Source organism: Falco rusticolus, chromosome 8 (assembly GCF_015220075.1).
Source record: "Falco rusticolus isolate bFalRus1 chromosome 8, bFalRus1.pri, whole genome shotgun sequence".
NCBI lineage: Eukaryota > Metazoa > Chordata > Aves > Falconiformes > Falconidae > Falco > Falco rusticolus.
Window position 1 is genome coordinate 43,830,248 of NC_051194.1, and position 13,463 is coordinate 43,843,710.

Here is a 13,463-nt window from a genome sequence, read left to right on the forward strand (position 1 = left end):
ACAAAACACTGACATCTCAATTTCACGTGGCCTCATAGCTTATATGAGAAGTATTGTTGAATGGTAAAGTTTGAGTCAGTACATTAAAATTTCTACTTGTTCACTATCTGATGACACAGAAAACTTCCATTCAAGAAAGAAAGAAACAGAGCATTTCAGTGAGCAACTTAGAGACTTCTTACAAACTCTGTCTACAGGATTGATTTGCACAAAAAAATTTTGCCCCAATTTAACTATGTCAAGTCAAAAATAGATTTAATTAGTTCAGTGTAATCCTCCAGTGAGGAAGCAGTTGTAGCTACATCCACATTACTGATTACAATGATTTAATTACACTGATTTAAAGCTACTACTGTGAAATTGGTGCAAAGACTATGAAGATGCAGCTTTATGTGTTTAAAGACATATAATTTCCTTAAAGCTAAAAAAAAAAAAATCTTGATGCATTATATTCTGACCTTAAAAAAAAATAATTCAAAATATTTACAAATTTTTTTCTTCATATTCCTTTGATTTAAAGCATCAAGTATTTTTGAATTATATTCCACAAAGCTGGTTTTCACTAAACAGTATGACTGTCAGGATTGCAGAAACCTACAAAAAGCCCAGATTTCTCTGGCAATGGAAATAAATAGAAGTTAACTATACATGCCCCATATTATTTTTAAACTAATGAACACAGTGTTGCAGATGAGCTCAGCCTTTAAATGTTAGAGATCTCTTTGCCAGAATCAACTTCTGACAAACTTCTCTAAAAAAATCCAAACATATGTAATTATGGTCTTTTTTATCTCTTTGAAATGAATATCCAGTTCCAGATCTGGTAAACAGTCTTCTTTATTGCTCATTATTTAAAAACTAATTGGGAATGTGACGAGTTTTACAATAGTCCTTTTTTATGAAATAATGATCAGCTATGATATTGCTTAGAATCAAAAATCCTCCTGATTTGCTGCAACAGTGCACTTCCCATATTCCAAGAGAATGGGTACATAGCCAACAAACTGGATTTTTCAGAAATACTTGGGAATAAACATAGATTTGTCAGTGCACAGACATTCCAACTATGAAAGCCTTCTAAACATACCTTGGTAGTTTGGGAAGCGCTGGTAAAAGGGAACCAGTTCGTCTGTAGTTAAAGAAGCCTCCAACCGCTAACACTCCAATTATTATGATTAGTATGACAGTCAGCAATACTGCTACTGCTGCTTTCAAAGACAGAAGAATAAGCAAACATTCAAGCAAGCATAGGTCAATGTAAAAAAGAGCTCAAAGAATTATAAGCTGGACCCTGAACAGCTCAAAATATCAAGTGTAATATATACTTGAAGCTTACTTGTTCCAGGAGGCACTCCTTTTGACAATCCTATTTCACAATAATTGCCAGTGTAGCCATATGAACACCTGTGAACATCAGAAGGACAGCTGACTGAATGGCTTTTATTAAGTCTAGGATCTCAGCTTTGTTATTATGTTCAGTACTGTTTATCTACATGCCAAAAATTTTAACTCCATGCTCAGTAATTATATATTACGCTGATTGTAAATATAGTATGTCTGCTTCTTCACCGAATAAAAAGTGGAAATAAAAAGTGCTGACTCAGAAAACTAGTCACTGAAGTTAAAAGATTTGGTTTCAGCAAAGCATCGGTGGCACCTACTGGTTGTTCCAGGTTACATTTACTGATCTCCATTGTTACAGTTTTTCAGTATAGCCTCTTACTAGAATCTGCAGAGGTTTGCTGTTCTGAGGTTTTGGGTGTGGTTTGTTTTTGGGTTTTTTTCCAAACTGATGCATTTACATTGCTTATTTGCTGATATTTTTATGCACATAGGTGTTTTGCTGTGATTGTTACAAACATGCTGCTACAGACACCTTCTGAAGCATTTCCAACACATTTCAAACAATTTAATTATTTTGTGAGACTAAATCAGCACAATCTGACCCAGGACTACCTTAACAACATACTGACTTACTTGCATTTCGGAAGACCACTTTCATCTATATAGCATGTTCCTCCATACATGCACCTGCATGCTGGTGGCATTGTGGGAGGGGATTCAATGGCTGCAAGATTCAAAAGCCACACACGTTATCAAGACATCTTCAACAAAAGAAATACTACCATAAAACTTTTTATTTATCTCTACAGAACTTGTGCATGCAAAGTCACGGGCTACTTTTCATAAGCTTTGCTTTAAATGTATTTGTTGCTTTTCTATTTATTTTCTGTCAAATTAGCTTGCTTTAATTGAAGTAAAACCTGTTATCAGAAAACTTCTTATTCAGTAAAAGTAGGCATAGACAACTCAAAAGCTATATGTCCCATCACTTTCTTTTGCCCTTGCAATGCAGTCCACCACTACCCTTCAAACCTCTCCATTCAGAAAGCAGTAATACTTGATCTCCTTTGCCCAGATACTTCCCTCCAACCAGCTGGAAGCTGCGTAGAGAGGGACAAACTGTGATGCATTTACTTATGAAGAAAAGCAGTGGATGGAAATGCACATACAGGAGGGCCCTCTAAACTCTCATACATCCTGCCAGTGAGAAAGAGGGAGAAGCCCAAAGTCGTCAGTTTTTGGTCAGTGCAGAGCACATGCTGATGGCTTGGCACCAGGTAGTGCAGAAGCCTGTTCTTCATCATGCCAGTGTCTCAGCTGCACTCCAGGAGCCCTGAGGTGACCAAGTGGCAGCACTGCCTGAGCTGGCCCAAACACAGAGCTATAAAGTTTCTGATATTATTCTACTGCTAAGTCAAGTGGAGGGAAAAAAAAAAAAGAAGTGAAAAGTACTAGCCTTCAGTAAGAAGCTGGACATGCTGCCAAAAAGCATAGTTCACATAGGAAAAGCTCTGGATCTTAGACATCATTATAGGCTATAAATTAAGGATAGACTTTGACAGCCTGTCTCACACTGACAAGTTAGAACATAAGACATTTGTCATAAAATTTTATCAGCCAGAGGCAGAGGAAGTTTGTTGCTACGATGTTGTTTACAGGTAAAACTCCCTTCAAGTAAATGGCATACAAAAGGGGGAAATGCAGGGGTCTTACAGGCTACGTTTCTCAGTAGCTGCAATACAGAGAAATTACGGCAGTCATGGCTCACTGGATTTGCTTAAAGTCAAGAAAAAAACTGAAGTTCAAAAATGGAGACAGTATTGTATATCCTATTTCCTGTCTCCTTTTCCTCAAAATAAGGTTAAGCACAGCTTTCTTAATTCCTGGATATTTTATGTAAATCAGTTTCAGCAGAGAATAACAAATGCAGTGTCCTCAGAGCAATAAACAGCAAATAGCAAATGCAATCAACAGTGTTATTGATCCCTACTTTAAACATGTATTGCACATTTCCGTTCACTATTACATCAAATTACTAGCTTCTCTTTCTGCAGCTCACACCATGTGGCAATAGGAAAAAGCATTAACAGTTATTAAGAAAACGTAATTTAGAGGCAAGACCATGTAAAAAATCATGACATTTCCTCTTTTAATGCAAAAAGAAGATAATTCAGAGAAGACTAACCACATAAAAGATGTCAGACAATGTTATAAAGTATAATGTATTAGAGACAGGTTGCAAGGACAAGTACAAGGACATTTGGCTACTACCCACATCACTGTAAACCAAGAATGCAGACTCTCAGCTAGAGAAACAGAAAACCTGCAGTGGTATGCTCTTTCTTCTCAGGGAAGGCTGAGCAATTCTATTTTATTGGCACTCCTGGAAGCACTGTGGGGGCTCTGCTGCAATGCAACAACCAAGCACTAAATTCTAGCACTTAAAAGGCTTTCCAGTGCATGACAATTGTCTAGAAGTTATCTCTCTTCTCATTGTGGGTTCTGCAAGTTTTGTTTCAAGTTTCTATTGTATTCTATTATACTGATTAAACAATACCTTGTACAGAATTGTAAATACAATTATAAACTATAATTTGTCAGAAATTCTCTAGTTCTGAAACCAGTGCATTTGAAAAGAATGAAAATAAAATACTTTGCAATTTCAGAACAAAAATCATAAACTGTGACCAATTTTGCAGCTGGGTCTGGACGGGTTAGAGTAATATAGCTATATCCATTCTACAAATGACATGCAAAGAGATTAAATGAAACACACAAGGTGACCAAAATCAGTGATGGCTGAGAATAAAAGCCAGATATCCTGACTTACCAACATCTATTATATCAGTTAGCTCATCCCTGCATGTTTCTAATACAGTAACATGTTTACATTCTAAAGAAAAGCTTCCTTTGTGTTCATTTTTAGTTTGACAAATTATTCTACCTGCATCACACTCTGTGCTGCTGCCTTCTATGAATCGAGTCCCTTGAGGACAAGTGCAGGTGTATCCTCCTGGTCTCAGCAAGCAGAGGTGGCTGCAGACATCTTTACAAGGATTAGGCACTGGGAAAAAAGAAGTGATAAAGGCAGTTGAAGAAGAGTGCAGCATATTCCTGAGGTAAGGCAGGGAAATTTCATAGTCAGTAGAGTATTATCACACACCAAAAATCTAAACAAGTTTAGATCCATTTGTAAAAACAACAGATGTTCAAATACCACATTTATATCAAAACCTTCTCTCTCATCTTTTTTTACATTCTTACGGGAGAGACCATGGCTGTTGGAAGACAGTGTAGCACCAAGAAGAAACTAAACATCTCCAAGCAACATGGAGCTTTCTGATTATGAAAGCTAAAATACCTTTTAAGAGGGGTATGTTGGATGCTCCTCTGGACATCTTCCCCTGTGAGCACTGTGGACATGTCATAGCTGAAATAAACCCCTTGGAGGCAGTATTAAATGGCCAGCGCTTTGTAGGTTACCAGGATTAATTCATATTGTGACTGCCACCTCTATGACAACTCCATCATGGAGGGGAAGACGAGAAAGGACAGGGTCATAACTTAGTTCTAAGAGACTCTAAAGAGCAGTGCGTGGTATTCCACAGCTGATTTAACTTTGGATGTACAGAAAATACTTGCCAGCCTCTATTCCAATTTTGTGTTTTCAGAAATTAATATTATCACATACTGATAGATACATTATCAGAAGATTATTAATCTCTTTGAAGACATCAAAACCAACTTTGATATCCTAGCAAGGAATAGCTCACTAAAGGATGCTAATTACCTACCTGATTGATTGTATCTGTGCTGGTGATAGATGCGCACTTGAGTAAGCCATGGATTTACAGTCAGCACTTTCACTTTTTCTCCATTTCCAAATTTATCTTTCTTCCAGACTTCTCCTCGTTCTTTAGCTATCCAATATAAATGGCCTTCAAAGACATCGAGGCTGTATGGACTGCTTACTTCTCAAAGAACCAAACAATAGACTGTCAGCAAGCAAATCTCTAGCAGGATTGATAAAACTGCTGTCCTTCTTCAGGTTAAATATACCATTTAATCCTTTCATTTTAAGACATTTGCAGCTATATATATATATATACACAACCCCATGTGCCTCAACACTTCATGTCACTGTACCTGCAGACTGATCGATAATATACATAAAAAAGCAAGAATCCAGTTTTCCACATTGTCCCCTATTTGGGTCATGGAAATCTAGTTACCAGGCATCATGAACTCTGAACCTGGTGTGCCATTTTTCCCTGTATAAAGGAGGATAAAACACTAACAAGACTCACCCTTTGAAAAGCTCCCAGATCTAGCCCCACTTGTGAAGCCCAAATGCTTGTTAGCATACATCTTGAGTACCATTATATTAATTGCACAAGTTCTTACCTCCATGTAATACTATGGTTCTGTCTGTCCCATCAGGTCTCATGGATTCAATAATATTTTCTTTAGAATCACTCCAATAGATCCTGTCATTGTTCAAATAATCAATAGAAAGACCTGTTGGCCAGCCAAGGTCTTCAGAGACCAGAGTTTGTCTTTGTTGTCCATCCATCCAGGCACATTCAATCTTTGGCTGCCTTCCCCAGTCAGTCCAATACATGAGCCTGAAAGGACAGACCCAGAATTTAATATGGTTCAGAATTTGGTCACCATGATTATCCTTTGGTGTTTCATAGAAAAGGTCAGTTGTGGAACATAAAGCTCTTCAGCAACCTGTTCTGCGGATGTGATCAGGGAAAGTCACAGACAGTTCACTGAACAGGCTTGTTTCAAGTACAGAAGATAAATACCAAAATAATAATGTTTTCATCTTGTGTCCTGATTTGGGGACAGAGTGGTTTTAATGACAGTTTGTCATTCTTAGTGGAAGAAAAATGACTGTGAACACTGAACATCCATCAGTTACAACAAAGCTGCAGAGCCCATGTGACTTCAGGAGCCATGCTGCTTTACTCCAGCTGAGAAGCACATATTGAGGTATCTGGTGATCCACCATATAATACAAGATGTAGCAAGCACCGCTGTTGAACGTACCAGTGCATTTACATTGTTTTCCACTGTGAAGGAGGCTGTGTCTGTATTGCTTGGAGGTTCTAATGAGACATTCACATCTATTTCCCTATTTCAGTACTAACAGGAAAATTCAGTGAGCACACAATACTGTAGAAAGGATATTTTTATTTGACCTACCTGGTGGTGTCACCAACACAAGCACCCATATGAAATCTACTCCTAAAATACTTTCCCATGTACACAAATTTCCTAACATTAGTAAAGGGAAACTCCAGAAAGCATTCTCTTAGTCTTTCCTGTAAAACTAATCATTGTTTTGATTTTTTGGTATTGAATAGCATTGAAAACAATTCTGGGAAGTCCTGTAGCACTTACCCATGTTTTGGATTGACAGCAATAGCTGCTGGTTGATCCAGTAGAGAAAAGATAAGCCACTTTCTGTACCGTCCATCTAATTTTGCCACCTCTATGCGATTAGTCCCTGAATCAGTCCAGTAAAGATGTCTGCATTACATAAAACACAAAACATTCCAGAAGTAAATAGTTTATACTTGGGAGAGGAATAACAAATTTTTTTATTTTTTTTTAAGAAAAGCTATATCAAACCCAAACAAAATTAATATAATGAAGCTGCATTGATTACATATGAACTTTTTCAGTCTGGAATATACAAACCCTAAATATAGGTGAGTTTAGCAAATGTGATCTATGGGCTCACTAGTTTTCTTCTCTGACAAAGTTTCTGCAGCTGCCTCTGTTCCCTGTCAAATAATCATCATTAAAAGGTTACTGAGAACTGTCACTGTTACTTCTAAGCACCAGAGGCAGCTAATAAGCATCTTTAAAGATTCCATTTTCCAGGAGACTATGAGGTTCATTACAAACAAAAATTCATTTAGCCTTTAATTTATACAGCAGCTCTACAGGTATCCATCTTACTAGTCCTCTAGACTAGCTCCTCTCTAGACTTCTGTCTTCTAACAGAGATGTTAATGGATAAACCACATCAGATGCAAATGCTTTTAGTCCTTACAAACAGGGCAGTCTACTCTTCCTTGAGTTTTGCTTATCTTTCTCATCACGGCTCTGTTTTTGACCTTAGATAATAAATGTATTCATTATTATGCACCCACTAATCACACAGTGCCTTCTCATGGAATAAATTATCTCGTAATTGGCTTGGGAATTTGAGAAAATACTGTAATTCCTATTTTGCATATGGGTGGAAGGACTAAGTGTCCCAAACCCTGTATATCAGTTTTTATATAATGTGCAGACACTTAAATATGTTTTTTTAAAAAATATGTTTCAACATTGTTCTGGAATCAGTATAATACTATGTTTGACATGCTAAAGATGCTAGCCTCACCAGGATGCTGGTCATATGTATCTGTTTTCATTGCTCTCATGACCATATAAATTTGTGAATAGAAATTCATACACTTTCTCCTGCCCTCAGAGGTTTTTGGTTTTCTGGGTGGCCTGCAGTTCACAAAGCAAACAGCAAAACAGCTTGAAGGCTAAAGGCTAGTAGCCCAGGCCTTAATATATCTACCTCCTATTTAAAAACTGCTGGAAGGAAAGATACGATTTTCCACTTCTTTTTTTTTTTTTTTTTCCATCATGACTAGCACAATTTTTCAGGCTAGTGAATCACTTCAGCCAGCCAGACTGACTTATCCTGCTGCAGAAATTAGGGTGATGTACTGCATGAGCAACTTCATAACTATTTCATAGCTCACCTAACATAGCATACCTAACACAAAGAGTCCAGATAATGAAAGCTACATATCAGGCCGCAAACTGGAATAAGTCTTTTCCCAGTCTTTGCCTACTCATACAATAGGTTTTTGAATCATTAGGGGAAAAAATAAATAAATCTGTTGCCACAAATACATTCAGAAAAAAGTGCTACCTATCCACAACCCAGGTCTTAAGCACCTTCAATCCTATTTTGATTGGGGACATAAAAGGTAAAGTATTCATTCACTTAGTTGATAACCACATGACAGAGGGGAAGCAGATAGCTAAAATTCCTTCTTTTATTTTTCAGCTTTTCAGAAACTTCATGCTTTACTATGATCTTAGCATCCTTGTTCTTCACCCTATTGACTGCATCACCAGGAACATCCAAAATCTGTCAACAGCATTCAGACAGTTGATCCATCTCTATAAACTCTGTCCGTTCAGCTTCAGACAGAATTCTGACTACATTTAATCACATCTACCTACAAACATAAGGATTCCCTCAAGATTATACCAAATGAACTACAGCTATGCCTGTTCACCACACTCTTTAACAGTTACACTGTAAACAAGAAATGACACCATCAACATCTAACTTCCAAAAATTATGCCCAACTTTCTCCCAGCTTTTCTCCAAGGTAGGAAAAGTAAGCAGTGATCTCATGATTTCTAGGATTAAGTTTAAAAATTGCCATGTTTTTGACTTAAAGAAACCCACAGCCAACACGAGGGAGAAAAAAGTCTTGAGAGACAATTACAAAAATGTTACAATTTTCTGAGAAAACACTTCATTCGTCAGATTTCACAGCTGCTTCTGCTTTGCGATTAGCTCATACAGCCCAAGGCTGGTTAAGAAAGGAGCAAAGAAAAAAGACAAATTCCATTATGGACTGGGGAGGTCTCCTTCCAACAGCAGAGAAAGCTTGTTCCCTGGAGCTTACCCTGAGTCCTTGAAGAAGAATCCATCTGACATGACGGCCAGTGTACTATCACTTTACTGATGTACAACTGATCTGCTAGTTGTGATTAATGCAAGTTTCCTCAGAGAATATGTGATGCAGTCAGCAACATATATTTGACCTCTTAACCTGCTGTCTGGGCAAATAGAGCTTACTACATTCTCCTGAAGTACCTTGAAACTAGATACCTTCAGAGACAGTTCATAAGGAAGGAAAAAATGGGTTTTGCACTGCCTGATCAGACCCTTGACATAAGCAAGGTACAGCTTATGTCTTTTCATAGCTTTTCAGTGTACTTACCTTCCAACCCAGTCAACAGCTAACCCATCAGGATTAACTATGTACTTGAGATTCAAGTCAACTTCCTTTGTAGGATTGTTCCTACTGCTGTCAAATGTGGGCAGATAAGCACGTTTGATGGCTCCAAACTCAGAACCCTGTCCCAGAATGCTGAAGTACACAATACCTTCCAAAAAGATGACAAAGATAATTTTTAACATCTAGTTATTCCATATTTTGGGGAAATTTTCATCTTTCTGAGGCTTTTATGTGAAGACACCAGACCCATTTATTTATGAACAACACAGAGCTGTCTGTCCAATTAAATTATATTGTGTTAATGTGTAAGTTTTTAAGCCATTCATCATAGGCAAGATGCACATCTAAAATCATCTTGATCTAGACCATCAAGAAATATGTATCACATTTTTCAAGAGTAGAGGATCTTATCTCTAGAAGGCTTTGCATATGATTTTGAGAGTAATTTAGACTCTCATGACCTACGGAGCAAATATGGCCCCAAATAGTGGCCCTGCAAAAAAGGCAAAAAGCAGGGAAACTGATAAAGGGGCAAAGATATAAACTAATACAGGGATCTACTCGCCAATCCTGCTTAGTGTAAGGATTAGCTCTTGCAAGACTTAAGCCAGGTTTGGGGCCTGGCAGAGGCAGAAAAAAAGGAAGCAGTTCATTTACAGCAGTCCTCTACTACTGCATAATCCTAAAGAGCCAGAATTCCACTGCTGAATTCACAAGAGGAAAAACAGTATGAAACCTAGCTAAACTAAATTAAAGCATTGAGGAACCACACTGGTACTGAAGAATGAGTAAAGGGGAGGGACACATTCAACCAATACCTGGCCAGTCAATCTTATTTGATTTTCTTTTTCATTTCCAGCATAAATTAAGTACCTATACTGGCAGCAATGCATCCTTTTAAACCAACCATTCCATGGTTGAGTATTAATGTTCTACACATACTCACTCAGGCCTATCCCTTCAGGGTCCCAGTCATAATCCAGAGCTTGGATGCGCTCCTGGTTATCAATATAGTCAGAGTACTGTTCTGATGAAATATTGTATCTTCGAATCCGCACATTATCTGGCAGCAGCAACAATGGAGGATTACCTGGGAAATGATCGTGAATTTTATTTTCATGTGTATTTCATTTTCAAAGAAACAGATGAAAGTCACTTCTAATCAAAAATAAATTGGGGTTTTCACAAGTTCTGTCTGCATAAGAAGCAGAAAGATCACAGGGTCACTTCTACAACTTCAGAGCTATTCAAACTTCTTGGCTTTCCAAAATTAATTTAAAACTCTGGAAATACTTACCACTGAGGACAGTATTATCCTTTTCACCATAGATTTTGTGCAGTAAGGAGATTTTGCACATTAAGGGATAATGCATTAAAAAATTTTAAACATTACAGTGTTGGCATATCACCACCTTACATCTCAAAAACAGAATGCTGCTATACACTTTGTGGTTCAGCTCCCCCTTCACAGTACAGGAAACAATTCTGAAAGTACAAATAAATTGCTTGCACTTTGAGCCACAACCTATCTGAGTTCTTCTACCTGAAAGTCTTTAAATTCTAATGTCGTCATATACAGATGAATGTTCTCCTACCCACAGCTTAATTTGGATTTAGCCTCAATACTCTAACAACTTGACTATAGGGAGTATCAGTCCCACGTGCCAAATTTTGCTGGTGAGAAAATTTAATTGTTCAGCCCTTTTGCCAAGAACAAAGTCCAGTTGAGAGTCATGGACTTAAACCCCAGGCCTTCTCCCAGAGAAGAAATTATCCTATGTTAATCACATCTTCACAGACACAATGAGAAATGACAAGGCATTCAGCTGGGAAAGGAAAATCTCATTTACCAGTGCCTTTTCCAACTAATAATACTCAGTTTCCTGTGAAGTGTTCAATTGAACACAATCCCTTTCCCTCTAAGTCATGCCTAGCTGTGGGAGAGTAAGGCAAGTGACTATTCTCTAATGAACATACAATTCAGTGTAGAAATTGACAGCATTTCCAATATATATGCTATTAGAGGGAAAAGGGGACTTAATATTCTGTGTGTTCTGAAAATGCCTACTAATCAGGCCTGCAGCAGACAGGCAAAAGAAGCGCTCATTTATAAGTGCTTTAAGCCTGTCCTATAAGGAGCAGCAGAGTTCTGAGCATACATAGAACTCTGAGCACAACAAATTTCATGATGTTATCAGCTACAGTCATGTTATCTTCTGTCATTTAGCCTTTAAAACTTTAGGTGTCTACATGCTTCCTGAATAAAGCCTATGAAGAAGGGTTTCAAAGAACTAGACTTCTGACACAGGCACATAAAAAGGCAGCCAGGTAGAAACTCAGGTGCAAATGCCCTCTTGTATTTCCAGTCTCATGCTCAACGGTAAATATTTGCTGAGTTAGGTCCCTTGACCAGAAACCTGAAGACATAATTTTCTTTTATCACTTCTCATATTACAAATGATTTTCAGGTTTCAAAACCTCTAGCAGCACACAGTTTTGTTCACAGGCATTCTGTTTTGAAGATTTTACTATCTGACTAGGCACACCATATTTCTACCATGTATCTCTTAAAGCTGTTAAAGTGTAAGTACTTTTCTAAATACAATGTTGTCTTTTATCTAATACTGCTGCATTGTCACTTTTTTCTGTTTTCTTCAACTCTTTATTATTACTATTCTATTACTATTGTTTTCTGAATCAACTCTCTACTAATCAATGACTGTTCACGTACTGTAGGCACTGCACTAAGGTATGATAACAAGCTAATGACTGACATTGGCCAAAAGTCCCATTTGTGTGCATCAGTCCATGAACAATCAGTGTCGATCTGTCATCAAACTGCCTTTGATTTGTACCAGTTTAATGCAACTTTCTTCTGATGCATTATTTTGTCGAGAAAACCTAAACTTCAGGAACAGGCAACATTAATTTCCTCCTGATGACAACCACAGGATAAGCAGGTTTTTGTTTGCGGAGCCCTTGAAGAGAAAGGCAGGCAGGTATCCAAATCAAGATAATATTTTTAATGTTTACAATTGGAAGCAGAGATGAGCACTTCTGTTCTTGATTATGGAATGGGCAGAATACACAGATAATAATACGTTACAGAATAATGTTTGGTTTTCATTATCCCCTTCCTAAAAGAAGAGAGGATTATATTCATTAAGTTGCTATACTCCACTTGCTCTTTACAGGTAGCAATCAATCTTGCTATCAGTTAACATACCATTAGCTGCACACTGTTTCCCTTGTTGATCACCCACAGACCTGAAGCCATCTGCACAGAAACATTCATAGCTTCCTTTGGAATTCTTGCAGTCCTGGGTGCATGTCCCAAAGATCTCACACTCATTAATATCTAGGCATAAGTAGAGAAAAAATTATTAGAACTTAATCTCTTTCTTCTGCATGCTGGTCACCTTTACTCCATGAAGTGGTAAGTTTGTCCCTTCCCCACATACTCTAGAAGATCAGTGACCTAATAAGTCACATCAGCATCTGTTACCTAACAGAACTCCTCATCACTCATCTGCTGTCTAACATAACTAACTACAGATGGCTAATAACTGCATTGCTCCTGCTTATCAGATTGCTTTTCAGAGAGACATTGTTGATCATGTATTTTCATGTCAAATCACCAAGACGAAAGATGAGGCACAACTACAGTGAGATGCAGAAGCAAAGTCTTCTTGAAATGCTGAAGCAAAGATACCGAGTCCTCAGAAACAATATCAGCAGCAAGGAAAGGAAAAGGTGGTCTTGGATCATCCTTAATAAAACTACACATATTGTCTAACAAGAGCTGGGAGCAACAAAGTGTTGTCATCAAAACATACTGAAATGGTACCTGTGAAGGTACTATAAAGCACAACCACAAACAATGGCCTTTGGGTAGACTCTGCACCATAGTTTATCTGCATATAACCGGGATAAAAATATGGTACAATGAACCTTTACTGTAGGTCTGCTTTGGAGCAGGACAGAAGGACACTATAACCTTCAGTAAGTTTTCTTTCAGTAAGGAGAGAAAAAAAAAAAAACAACAGGAAATTTCTGTCCCTC

At 37.7% G+C, this 13,463-nt stretch overlaps 1 protein-coding gene across 6 annotated transcripts in view; it reads right to left on the bottom strand.

The window, feature by feature from the left end:
* Nucleotides 1-13,463, bottom strand: part of LRP2 (LDL receptor related protein 2) — a 128,040-nt gene that overhangs the window by 6,385 nt on the left and 108,192 nt on the right. For 4 of the 6 annotated variants that reach the window (XM_037398860.1, XM_037398857.1, XM_037398862.1 and 1 more), the window contains 10 exons: nucleotides 12,628-12,759; nucleotides 10,348-10,491; nucleotides 9,384-9,549; nucleotides 6,754-6,882; nucleotides 5,749-5,969; nucleotides 5,139-5,318; nucleotides 4,289-4,408; nucleotides 1,978-2,068; nucleotides 1,337-1,404; nucleotides 1,088-1,205 (listed from right to left, as the gene is read on the bottom strand). In XM_037398860.1, the coding sequence (XP_037254757.1) occupies nucleotides 1,088-1,205; nucleotides 1,337-1,404; nucleotides 1,978-2,068; nucleotides 4,289-4,408; nucleotides 5,139-5,318; nucleotides 5,749-5,969; nucleotides 6,754-6,882; nucleotides 9,384-9,549; nucleotides 10,348-10,491; nucleotides 12,628-12,759 (1,369 nt within the window). The remainder of the gene's footprint in view (nucleotides 1-1,087; nucleotides 1,206-1,336; nucleotides 1,405-1,977; nucleotides 2,069-4,288; nucleotides 4,409-5,138; nucleotides 5,319-5,748; nucleotides 5,970-6,753; nucleotides 6,883-9,383; nucleotides 9,550-10,347; nucleotides 10,492-12,627; nucleotides 12,760-13,463) is intronic. The other 2 variants (XM_037398863.1, XM_037398858.1) reach the window with 1 other exon arrangement.